Source organism: Aquarana catesbeiana, linkage group LG10, assembly GCF_042186555.1.
Source record: "Aquarana catesbeiana isolate 2022-GZ linkage group LG10, ASM4218655v1, whole genome shotgun sequence".
NCBI classification, from domain to species: domain Eukaryota; kingdom Metazoa; phylum Chordata; class Amphibia; order Anura; family Ranidae; genus Aquarana; species Aquarana catesbeiana.
In genome coordinates, this window is record NC_133333.1 from 124,175,102 (window position 1) to 124,187,633 (window position 12,532).

Below are 12,532 nucleotides of genomic sequence, written 5' to 3' on the forward strand. Positions count from 1 at the left end.
TCAAAGAGACCCTGTCACTAACCCATGCCTATTTAAAGGAACATGTCTAGTTAAATAACTCAAATGAGCTTTATTTGTTTGCCCTTGGTGTGCTGAAGCAGATCATTTATTTTTGAATCCCCTCTGAAGCTACGGAGTCTTTCAGCTCCAGATCCATGGAACTGCTCCCTGTTCCCCGGTCCTAATGTTGGTCAAGGTCCTTGCAGGGTCTGGAGAGGCCCCACACAATTTCCACATAGTGTTAATGCAGATATTAGTCATGAACTAGTTTTCCGATCGCCCTATAGCAGTTTTACTGCTGCAGGGTGGCCGCTCTGCGCAGGATCACGCACAGTGGCGGAACTATAGGGGTCGCTGCAGTCGCACTTGTGACTGGGCCCTGCCATTCTGCCGCTGTGGGGGGGCCCAAGACCCGGCATCTCCCCCTGCACCTCTGGCTTGCCGTTTAGAATGCAGTGGGGGGAGGTGAGAGGCAGCGATCGGCAGATCTATTGTGCCTTTGGGCGGTGGGGTCTTCCTGGAGCTTGTAGTTCTCTTCCCGAGCGTCAGTGTATACAGTGGAGAGAAGAGGGGAGGGGCCTCTGACCCGGGCAGGTATCAGTTTCCCTTTCAGTGAGTCGCTCTGCTTGTACATTGCTGCTGATACATGCCCGGGTCAGAGGCCCCTCCCCTCTCCACTGTATATACTCGGGAGAAGAACTACAAGCCTCATGGAGATTCCCTGCCTGTGGACACCATAGAGCTGCCGATCGCCGCCTCCCACCTCCACCAGCCAGGTACATGGGGAACCTCTTGAAGGAGGGGGGGGGTCAGCTGTCAGGGGACCCTGATGTAAGGGGGGCTCTCTGGGGACCCTGATGTATGGGGGGCTCTCTGGGGACCCTGATGTATGGGGGGGCTCTCTGGGGACCCTGATGTATGGGGGGGCTCTCTGGGGACCCTGATGTATGGGGGGGCTCTCTGGGGACCCTGATGTATGGGGGGGCTCTCTGGGGACCCTGATGTATGGGGGGGCTCTCTGGGGACCCTGATGTAAGGAGGGGCTCTCTGAGGACCCTGATGTAAGGAGGGGCTCTCTGAGGACCCTGATGTAAGGAGGGGCTCTCTGAGGACCCTGATGTAAGGGGGGCTCTCTGGGGACCCTGATGTAAGGAGGGGGAGGGGCAGGACGGAGCTTTCTACACACAGACAGGCAGAGGATTGAACACCGCACCGCACGCCACAGGATTCATCTGTATTGCATGTTTTGGATAGGATGGTGCACTGACGCACCCAAGCATTGTGAGTACCCTCCTGGAGGGATTGTTTTTAGGGCTTTTCAAATAAATTCCTGGCGGTATTATGCTATGAGTCTCCTTTCTTTCATATATGTCACCATTTGAGCGAGATACAGATCATCACCAGCATACCCTGTGTGAGCCCTGGAGTGGCTCTAATGCGTGTTTTGACACTGTTTAGCTACTGTGTCACACGCTCTAAGGTGAACGCATTATCCATTGGGGGTCACTGGAGAGCACTGCAGCATGCCTTAATGTGCACATCTCATAAGAAGAGCATGAGGAATATTTAGCACTTTTCCAAAAAACCAGCATGAGGATTGCCTGCTATTTGTTTGGACACTATTGTGCACTTTGATTTATATACTCTTATGAATGGCTTGAACTGAGATATATTCATTTGTATAAATTGGTTTCGGACACTTTATTTATCAAGTAGCACTTATATATATATATTTTTTTTTTTTTTTAAATCATTTAAAGGATTTTTTTTTTTTTTTCCTCACATTTTTTTGCATGGTGCATGTTACCATTTTTCATAAATTCAATTGTGGATTATAGTCACTTTCTTCTTCTTTTAATATTGTATAGATTTATTATATTCTTTGTTCACGTATTTATAGCCTTTAGCGCATACACATATATTTATTTATTACTGATGTAAGGAGGGGCTCTCTGGGGACCCTGATGTAAGGGGGGCTCTCTGGGGACCCTGATGTATGGGGGGGGCTCTCTGGGGACCCTGATGTATGGGGGGGGCTCTCTGGGGACCCTGATGTATGGGGGGGGCTCTCTGGGGACCCTGATGTATGGGGGGGGGGGGCTCTCTGGGGACCCTGATGTATGGGGGGGGGGGGCTCTCTGGGGACCCTGATGTAAGGAGGGGCTCTCTGGGGACCCTGATGTAAGGAAAGGGGGCTCTGGGGACACAGATGTGGGGAACCTCTTGAAGGGGGGGTCAGCTGTCTGGGGACCCTGATGTGGGGGGGCTTTCTGGGGACATTAATGTAAGGAAGGGGCCCTCTGGGGTCCCTGATGTAAGGGGGGGCTCTCTGGGGACCCTGATGTATGGGGGGGCTCTCTGGGGACCCTGATGTATGGGGGGGCTCTCTGGGGACCCTGATGTATGGGGGGGCTCTCTGGGGACCCTGATGTAAGGAGGGGCTCTCTGGGGACCCTGATGTAAGGAGGGGCTCTCTGGGGAACCTGATGTAGGGGGGGGGCTCTCTGGGGACCCTGATGTGAGGGGGGGCTTTCTGGGGACATTAATGTAAGGAAGGGGCTCTCTGAGGACACTAATGTAAGGGGGGCTCTCTGGGGACACTGATTCAAGGGAGGCTCTCTGGGGACCCTGATGTAAGGGGAGGCTCTCTGGGGACCCTGATGTAATGAGGGGGGATCTGGGGACCCTAATATAAGTAGGGAGGCTCTCTTGAGACCCTGATGTAAGGGGAGGCTCTCTAGGGACCCTAATGTAGGGGGGGGAGCTCTCTGGGGACCCTGATGTAAGGAGGGCTCCCTGGGGACCCTGATTTAAGGGGGGTTCTCTGGGGACCCCGATGTAAGGGGAGGCTCTCTGGGGACCCCGATGTAAGGGGAGGCTCTCTGGGGACCCCGATGTAAGGGGAGGCTCTCTGGGGACCCCGATGTAAGGGGAGGCTCTCTGGGGACCCCGATGTAAGGGGAGGCTCTCTGGGGACCCCGATGTAAGGGGAGGCTCTCTGGGGACCATAATATAGGGGGAGGCTCTCTGGGGACCCTGATGTAAGGGGAGGCTCTCTAAGGACCCTGATGTAAGGAGGGGATCCCTGGGGACCCTGATGTAAGGAGGGATGGCTGTCTAAGGACCCTGATGTAAGGGGGGCTCTCTGGAGACCCTGATGTAGGTGGTGGATCCCTGGGGATCCTGATGTAAGTGGGGGATCCACATTCAGATATGTAACGATAGATAGATAGATAGATAGATAGATAGATAGATAGATAGATAGATAGATAGATAGATATACACACACACACACACACACACACACACATATATATAATATATACATATGTATGCCCGCCAAAGTGTATGACTTTCCTTACTTAGCTGCTATTGGCTCTAGCCCGAGATCTTTTGTAGACCTAGCAACTCCCCTGGTGGGGGCCCTTCATGGTTTCTTGCACCGGGGCCCTGAAGATTCTAGTTACGCCTCTGAGTTGCTGCATATCAAACCTTAGCAGTTTAGTGTGCGGCAGCTGTCCATGCCGGCTGCAGTGGCAGTGTGATGTGTGTTAGACCCCTTTCAGACGAACGGACCATTTAGGTCCTCCTATCAGTTTTTTAAGTGGACCTAAACGGACGCTCCATGCAGGTCTATAGAGTGACGGATGTCAGCGGTGACTAGGGATGAGCTGAACACCCCCCTGTTCAGTTCGCACCAGAACATGCGAACAGGAAAAAAGTTTGTTCGAACACGCGAACACCGTTAAAGTCATGGGACATGAACATGAATAATCAAAAGTGCTAATTTTAAAGGCTTATATGCAAGTTATTGTCATAAAAAGTGTTTGAGGACATGGATCAATGCAAAAAAAAGTTTTAAAAACGGCCGTTTTTTCAGCAGTGATTTTAATAATGCTTAAAGTCAAACAATAAAAGTGTAATATCCCTTTAAATTTCGTAGCTGGGGGGTGTCTATAGTATGCCTGTAAAGGGACGCATGTTTTCCGTGTTTAGAACAGTCTGACAGCAAAATGACATTTCAAAGAAAAAAAGTCATTTAAAAACTACTCGCGGCTATTGCATTGCTGGTCCGACAATACACATAAAAGTTCATTGATAAAAACGGCATGGGAATTCCCCACAGGGTAACCCCGAACCAAAATTAAAAAAAAAAAAAAAAAAAATACATGGGGGTCCCCCTAAATTCCATACCAGACCCTTCAGGTCTGGTATGGATTTTAAGGGGAACCCCGCACCAAAATTAAAAAAAAAAAAAAAAAAAAAAAAAAAAAGGCGCGGGGTTCCCCTAAAAATCCATACCAGACCCTTATCCGAGCACGCAACCTGGCAGGCCGCAGGAAAAGAGGGGGGGGGGGAACGAGAGAGCGCCCCCCCCTCCTGAACCATACCAGGCCACATGCACTCAACATTGGGAGAGTGCTTTGGGGTAGCCCCCCAAAACACCTTGTCCCCATGTTGATGAGGACAAGGGCCTCATCCCCACAACCCTGACCGGTGGTTGTGGGGGTCTGTGGGCGGGGGGCTTATCGGAATCTGGAAGCCCCCTTTAACAAGGGGACCCCCAGATCCCCCCCCCCCCCCTGTGTGAAATAGTAAGGGCATTTCACTAAAAAACTGTCAAAAATGTTAAAAATGACAAGAGACGGTTTTTGACAATTCCTTTGTTTAAATGCTTCTTCTTTCTTCTATCTTCCTTCATTTTCTTCTTCTTCTTCTTCTGGTTCTTCTGGCTCTTCTGGTTCTTCCTCCGGTGTTCTCATCCAGCATCTCCTCCGCGGCGTCTTCTATCTTCTTCTCCTCGGGCCGCTCCGCACCCATGGCATGGGGGGAGGCTCCCGCACTTCTCTTCATCTTCTCTTCTTCATCTTCTTCTCCGGGCCGCTCCGCACCCATGGTGGCATGGTGGGAGGCTCCCGCTGTGTGACGCGTCTCCTCTTCTGACGGTCCGCAGGGAAGTCCCGTCATGTCCCGTGTGTCAGTTATTTAAGAACCGTCAGAAGAGGAGACGCTACCCCAAAGCACCCTCCCAATGTTGAGGGCATGTGGCCTGGTACGGTTCAGGAGGAGGGGGGGGGCGCTCTCTCGTCCCCCCCTCTTTTCCTGCGGCCTGCCAGGTTGCGTGCTCGGATAAGCGTCTGGTATTGATTTTTGGGGGGACCTCACGCTGTTTTTTTTTTTTTTTTATTTTGGCGGGGGTTCCCCTTAATTTCCATACCAGACCTGAAGGGCCTGGTATGGAATTTAGGGGGACCCCCAGGTCCCCAAACACTTTTTATGACAATAACTTGCATATAAGCCTTTAAAATTAGCACTTTTGATTTCTCCCATAGACCTTTTAAAGGGTGCTCCGCGGCATTAGAATTTGCCGCGAACACCCCAAATTGTTTCTCTGTTCAGCGAACTTGCGAACAGCCGATGTTCGAGTCGAACATGAGTTCAACTCGAACTCGAAGCTCATCCCTACCAGTGACCATGTGCGCTGACATCCGATCCACTAAAATCAGACGTATGGCAAATCGGATGAGATCTGATCAAAATGGACATGCTGTCTCTTTTCGTCCGATCCTTCTATAGGAATCGGCGGCGCTCTGACAGGCCCCTCCTCGCTCAGTGAGCAGAGAGGGACCTGTCATCCGCCGTCTCAGCGGAGATCAACGGAGAGATCTCCTGCTGAGCTGGCGGACTCTGCTGAGCGGATCTGCCTCGTGGGAATGAGGCCTTACAGTTCTTTTTTTGACTCAACTTTATTTATAAGTTGTGAACAAAGTGACACTTCATTTATGTCACTGTGCAGCAGACATGTGATCTTGTCCTGTGTGCTGCGATAATGGGCAGCGTGTCTGAATTTTATCACAGCTCACTTTTTTGCACTTCTGGTGTGTCTTGCAGTGTGAATAGGACAGAACTGTCTCAGTGTGTTCTTGCAGTGACTGCCGTTCTCCCCGCGTTGAAAAACGCTGGTCACCACACTTATACGTGAACTGGCCCTAAGGCCTCATTCACACGAGGCGGATCCGTTTAGCGGAGTCCGCCAGCTCAGCAGGAGACCGCTCCATTGATCTCCACTGAGCTGGCGGATGACAGGTCCATCTCTGAGCGGGGAGGGGCCTGTTAGAGCGCCACTGTTTCCTATGGAGAGATCATTTCATCAGATCTCATCCGATCCGCCAAGACAGATGGAGAATGTATCACCATACGCCTGATTTTAGCGGATCGGATGGCAGACGGGTGTCATTGAACACATCTTTGCTGACATCCGTCTCCACATAGGAGTCAATAGATGGGCCGCTCGGATCCACCTGAAAAACGGACAGGCGGATCAGAGCAGGCTTGCCGTGTGAAAAGGGCTTAAGGCTTTATAAAGGTGCCTTTTGTGCTACAACGTATCTCCACGTCAGGAAGTTGATTTGTTTACAACCACCATGAGGTAACAACCTTATGTAACACACAAAAGCAGTCCAACGCCCCCCCCCCAAGACTCATGTGCAGTACAACCCCCCTTCTCAAATTCGGCACCCCACATTTATTTGTAATTAACAAGAAGCAAGAGAGCAGAACACAAAATGGAGCCAACACTGCTTCCCTCAGCGAGCTCACACATCGCACACTCAGCTGGCTGCCGCACAAGTATCGCGAGACTTGCCCTAACCTCTCTCGCTCACTACTCATGCGCCGAAAAACCCCCAGCCGCTCCTGCCGACGTGACCACTGTGCGCAGGCGCCGCTCGCTGCAGTCGAACACCTGAAGACTTCCCGAGCCCAGGAGCGAAGAGCGCACGCGCCGCCGAATCTCGCGTCCCAGGCCACTCGCAAGCTGCGCGAGATTTGCCTACGCATGCGCACTAAGCAGAATGAGTCTTGGAGAGGTGCTGGTACTTAGTACCGGCAGAGCAAAGCCCTTGTTTTGATGGCTTTAAAAGTTTCCTGCCGCAGCCTGTAATTGGTGCTCGAGCTTATGAGCCGCGGCCTGGAGCGGAGATCCCCCCGCGGGGCCCGAGAGCTCACATTTAGCTGGAGATAAAGTACCATGCGAGTGGAGTGAGGTGAGAACTATCCCAGAGGAGCCCAATGAGCGGAACACAGTCTGCGGCCTCGGACAGGTGAGCGAGGGGCACACTGTGCATGTGTCTATGGGACTCCTTCACACACCACACACATGGAGGGTGTCCATCCACTCCACAGCTTTACACAGCTCTGCCTGTCAGGACAGGAGAGCGATTCTTACTCTGCTAGAGGTGAAGCAGAATGACATGAACCCCCTAGGAGCTTTACTCCATAATATTCCAGTGCTGAGCTGTCTGTGTGCCTGCTGGTCACAGGGGGGCGCCATGCCGTCTTCCTTTTGGGTTCACCTACTTAAATGGTCAGCAGTGATGATGTCACTCCCGCGCCTGATCATGGCACAGAGCGGTACTGTAATATACGGTGAGCTGCGCATGTGCGGCGTAGTGTACATTACCGCTGACAGGCGGGGAGAACCTGTTATGACAGAGGTTCAAACACTCTGCCTGTCAGCATTTTTCTTTTTTAGTTCTGTTTAACCCCTTGTGTTCACATTGCTGCAGCTGCGAGTCCGATGTCCCTGCGGCACTTCACAGCGGCTTGTATACCACTTCTTTTAAAATATGTAATATAAAAAAAAAAAAAAAAAAAGTAGTGCAGAAACCTTTTTTCTAAGTCGGAGCGGCTTGAGTCGCACCGATTGGAGCGGTTCTACTGCCGCTAATGGGCTTAACCGTTTCCCGACCAGCGAATATACTGCGGCAGAATTGCTCCACTGGACGAGCCGTCGTAGATGTACGCCGGCGCTTTAAGATGCTGTAGGAGGCGCGCGCACCCGCAGCGTGTCCCCGGAGCCGATGAGAGTGCTTGGCGGGCGCGATGACCACCGGGCATCCACGATCGCTCGTGACAGAGCGAGAACCGGGATCTGTGTGTGTGTGTGTGTGTAAACACACAAATCCTGGTTCTCTTAGGGGAGAAGAGACAGATCGTGTGTCCATACTAAGTATGAACACCGATCTCTCCTCCTAGACAGTCCCATCCCCCTACAGTTAGAACACAGCTAGGGAACACACTTAACCCCTTGATCGCCTCCTAATCTGTGCATTTCTATAGCACCATTTGCTGTATAATTGTCAGTGGTCCCAAAAATGTGTCAAAAGTGTCCAATTTGATCGCCGCAATATCGCAGTCCTGATAAAAACCACAGATCACTGCCATTTCTAGTAAAAATAAAAATGCCATAAATCTATCCCCTATTTTGTAGACGCTATAACTTTTGCGCAAAGCAACCAATATACGCTTATTGCGATTTTTATTTATATATTTTTTATATTTATTTAACAAAAATATGTAGAATACATATCGGCCTAAACTGAGGAAAACATTTGTTTTTTTGAAAAAAAAAAAAATTGGGATATTTATTATAGCAAAAAATAAAAGCTAGTGTTTTTCAAAATTGCTCTTCTTTTGTTTATAACCCAAAAACGAAAACCGCAGAGGCGATCAAATACCACCAAAAGAAAGCTCTATTTGTCTGGAAAAAAAAAAAACGTAAATTTTGTTTGGGTACAACGTCGCACTACCACGCAATTGTCAGTTAAAGCAACACAGTGCTGCATCGCAGTGAACACACTAAACTGTCAGTGAACACAGCTCTGGATTGCTTACAATCATAGAGCTCTGTTCCGTAAATTACTGAGCCAAATCAGTAAGTGCTGGCGGCCAATCATTGGCCGAGACCCACCGATCAGCTTGTGTTGTACAGCCAGGGCGGGCGCTCGTGCCCCCTGCTCTGGCATGTGGATCATGTACTAGGTACGTGATCCAGTGCAGGGAGGCTGCGGCTTCACATCTATGTTAGGCGATCAGCAAGCAGTTAAAGCACTACCACTTCAACATGCTTTTTTGATGCTTCAGTAATGCTTCTTTGAAGCTTTAACCACTTCACCCCTGGAAGATTTGGCTGCTCAATGACTAGGCCATTTTTTGCTATACGGCATTGCAGCGCTTTAACTGACAATTGTGCAGTCGTGCGACGCTGTACCCAAACAAAATTGACATCCTTTTTTTTCCAAGAATAGAGCTTTCTTTCGGTGGTATTTGATCATCACTGCGCTTCCCCCCCCCCCCCCAAAATTGTCACTTTTTTTGTTTATAGCACAAAAAATAAAAAACACAATATTTTGTAATTTTTGCTATAATATTCCCTTCTTTTTTTTTTTAAAGCTAATTTTTTCCTCAGTTTAGGCCGATATGTTTTCTTCTAAATATTTTTGGTAATAAAAATAGCAATAAGCGTCATGGTGGACAGGTTGGACAGTTTTGACACATTTTTTGGGACCATTGGCATTTATAGAGCACTGATTATTGTGTAAATATCACTGGCAGGGAAGGGGTCAACACTAGGGGGTGATCAAGAGGTTAACTATGTTCCCTAGGGAGTGATTCTAACCGTGGGAGGAGGGGACTGAGTGGGTGAGGAGACCAATCGTTGTTCATACTTGGTATGAACAACAGATCAGTCTCCTCTCCCCTGACAGCAGGGAGATCGATCTGTCTGTTTACATTGATAGATCTCCGTTCTGTCTCTGTGTGGAGTGATCACATGGCACGCACGCACCCCCTAGTGGTCAAAAGGCAAACCGACCTACAGTTACGTCGGTTCACCCAGGAGAGCCAACCAGCCGTAGTACAAAGGGGTTAATGAAGCCTGTGTGTGTTGATTTTCTATTTGTTTTAAAAGGGGCCCCAGTAGAACTCCAGCTCAATAGTACCCCTGTTCAGCAGATTCCCAGCTTATTGGTACACTCATTCAGCAGATCCCTTGCTCAAAGTAGTGCTCCCAGCTCTGCTAATCCCCCACTCAGTAGTAACACCCAGCTGTGCTGATCCTCTTCTCTCTCCGGTCCCCGCTCACCTTCTGCTGTATCGTTCTAACGTTTCACACCACGTGTGTCTTCTGTTAGTTGCTCCTCTCTGGTTCGGAGCCTGCTCACCTTCCTGCTGCACACCAGATGTGACATCTGCACCAGACACTTCCAGAATATATACACATGAACCGGAAGTGACTGCTGGTCACTTCCTTCCGGTTCACTTGTTGGTTTCCCAGTGCACCCTGGGATTTCTCATACCTGCAATTCCTCCAAAGCAAAGCTAAAGCCTCTCAGAAGCTGCAGGTGCTTCAAGCAAGCATTATCATAGACTTCTATGGAGGTTTGGAAGCACTAAGAAAGTGACATGGGGTATAATTTTTGAAGCAAATACAATGTGTAAACAGGACTGTACCTTATACTAAATAATACATACCATTGTATTTAGTGACCAGGGACTATGATTAGCATTAGAATGCCTCATTCACTTTGAACACGGCTTTGAAGTTGTGCGACTTCATCTGAAATCGCACAATTTCAAAGCTGCATTGTCTGGTCCGACTTGAAAGACATCTGTGCAGCTTCATGCACATAAATATATTGAAGTCGCACCCAGAATTGGCAAAAGTAGTGTAGGAACTATTTTTGCAAATCGGTGTGGCGCCACAAAGTCAGCATCGCACCGATTGGAATGGTGCCTTTACCAGGAATAGGCTGCGACTTGTATGACAAATCGCTTCAATGTGGATGAGGGCTTAAAAAGTGTGTCCAATGCCACATTTAGAAGTGTAAACAAGCCCTTAGACCCAAAAGCAAATCTCTATTATTTTGCAGCTTACCTATTATTAGATGTGATGGCTTTATTCGTTTTTTTTTTTTTTGTTTTTTTTTTTTTTAGGCTTTCTTTCTTTTATTTTCATCTGGTGATCTGGCCAGTAGGTCTGTTTTTCAAAAGAACAAGCTCTCCAGCAGAATGCATCCGTTACAGGGATGAGACAAACCATATAACACTTTCAGGGATGTTTACAATAATCAGATTTTATATATGTAAAACCTTTATCCCAAAAGGAAAAGAAATTTTTGCTGTAACTGATTATAAAGCGTGAGCTGGAGTTTGGCTTCAATTTGTAGGTGTATCTAAATCTGCTAGTAAATCTATACTCCATTCCCCCTGGCTGACAATGTTACTGTCTGCTGTGCCTCCTGTGCTCCTTCATCCAGAGTGAGGACACTCTAGTACAGGAGGTGTGTAACTGGCCAGATCACTGGGTGAAAACAGAGGAGGAAAAAAAACGAATGCAGCCACCACATTTGATTGGTAAGCTGCAATATATTTCATTTTTGGTTTAATATTGCTTTAAAGTGGAATTCCTGGATAAAGCTAACTATTCAAAACTTTTAAACAACTTTTCAGAATTTCACCAACTGTAAAAAAATGCCCCCTCCTAACACCTGTTCTAACTTAGCTGTGTGAGAAAGATGTATAACTTCCCTATTTTCAGCCTGCTCTGGGTTCAGTTAAGTGATCCGCTCCCCTGTGTCAGCATGTGGTGCCTGCAGGGAAGAGGAGAGATCACAGACAATGAATGGCCCATAGTAAGTTTAAGGTTAGCTTTCGCGCTGCCGCGGCCCCAGTGTGAGCTAGTAAACTAAGTTAAAAAACAAAAACAAAAGTAGCTGGTCCCCTGCAGGTTAATGCCATAGTGTGCCAATATGTACCACATACTTTCAAATGTGGCAAGTGAGCGCTAAGTGCAAAAACAATACTAATAATCAAGCTGCTAGCATTCAAAAGGTGAATATACAATCCTCAGACACGATATAAGAGTGCAGCCCTAGAAAAACTTATAATATGTGAATGTCCAAAGATCAAAAAACAAAACACACAAAAAGCAGTCAACAGTTAGTTAGTGAAAAAAGATTGCTTGTGAATGAGCTTGGTGAATCACTTAAAATAGTTTATCCAGGTATGGAAGTTATCAGGACATATAGTGACCCACAGTAGAACTTAAACCTCCTCTTTAAGGGAAAATAATCCATCACTCTGTGCGATGTAGTAAAACTTTGCGGTGAATACCCATCACCAGTATACATTGCACTCACCAGAAACTGGATGTAAACCAGCCTTGCATAGGTATCCTGTGTCCAAATGATGGTGCCCAATAGATGTGAGTATCCTCAGTCAGCATCCAGGTGGACATGGAATCAGGAAGTTAATCCATCCTCAATACCCCTGGTGGGGTGAGTACTGTGTGGAAAAAAGCTCACCAGGAGCCGAGGAGAAGCTAATATGGTGCAGTATTTATTGGATTCCAATTGTAGTACTTGTACAAAATGGCCAGTAAAAACATGCAAAAAAAAGCCGCTCCTAACGCGAGGCTGCGGCAATGAAAATGTCAGTGTGTAGGACTCTTTGACGCGTTTCATGTTCCTGTGTATGTGACTTGTGCACTTGTATGTGATGATGTTGGAGTTCTTTCCATTGAGATCATCTTCTTTCATTGGCCTTTGGGCAGCCTCTGATCTTCTAAGTCACACGCATGCACACTGGAGTTACATGATTCCGACAACCTGTGCACTGCATGTTAGAGTTGCACGATTCTGGCTAAAATGAGAATCACTATTTTTTTTCTTAGAATAAAGATCACGATTCT

At 48.1% G+C, this 12,532-nt stretch overlaps 1 protein-coding gene across 1 annotated transcript in view; it reads left to right on the forward strand.

The window, feature by feature from the left end:
• The first annotated feature begins 6,809 nt into the window (after nucleotides 1-6,809).
• Nucleotides 6,810-12,532, forward strand: part of ARHGEF12 (Rho guanine nucleotide exchange factor 12) — a 441,882-nt gene continuing 436,159 nt past the window's right edge. The window contains exon 1 of the mRNA XM_073602566.1: nucleotides 6,810-7,103. Coding sequence (XP_073458667.1) covers nucleotides 7,072-7,103 — 32 coding nt within the window. The 5' untranslated portion in view covers nucleotides 6,810-7,071. The remainder of the gene's footprint in view (nucleotides 7,104-12,532) is intronic.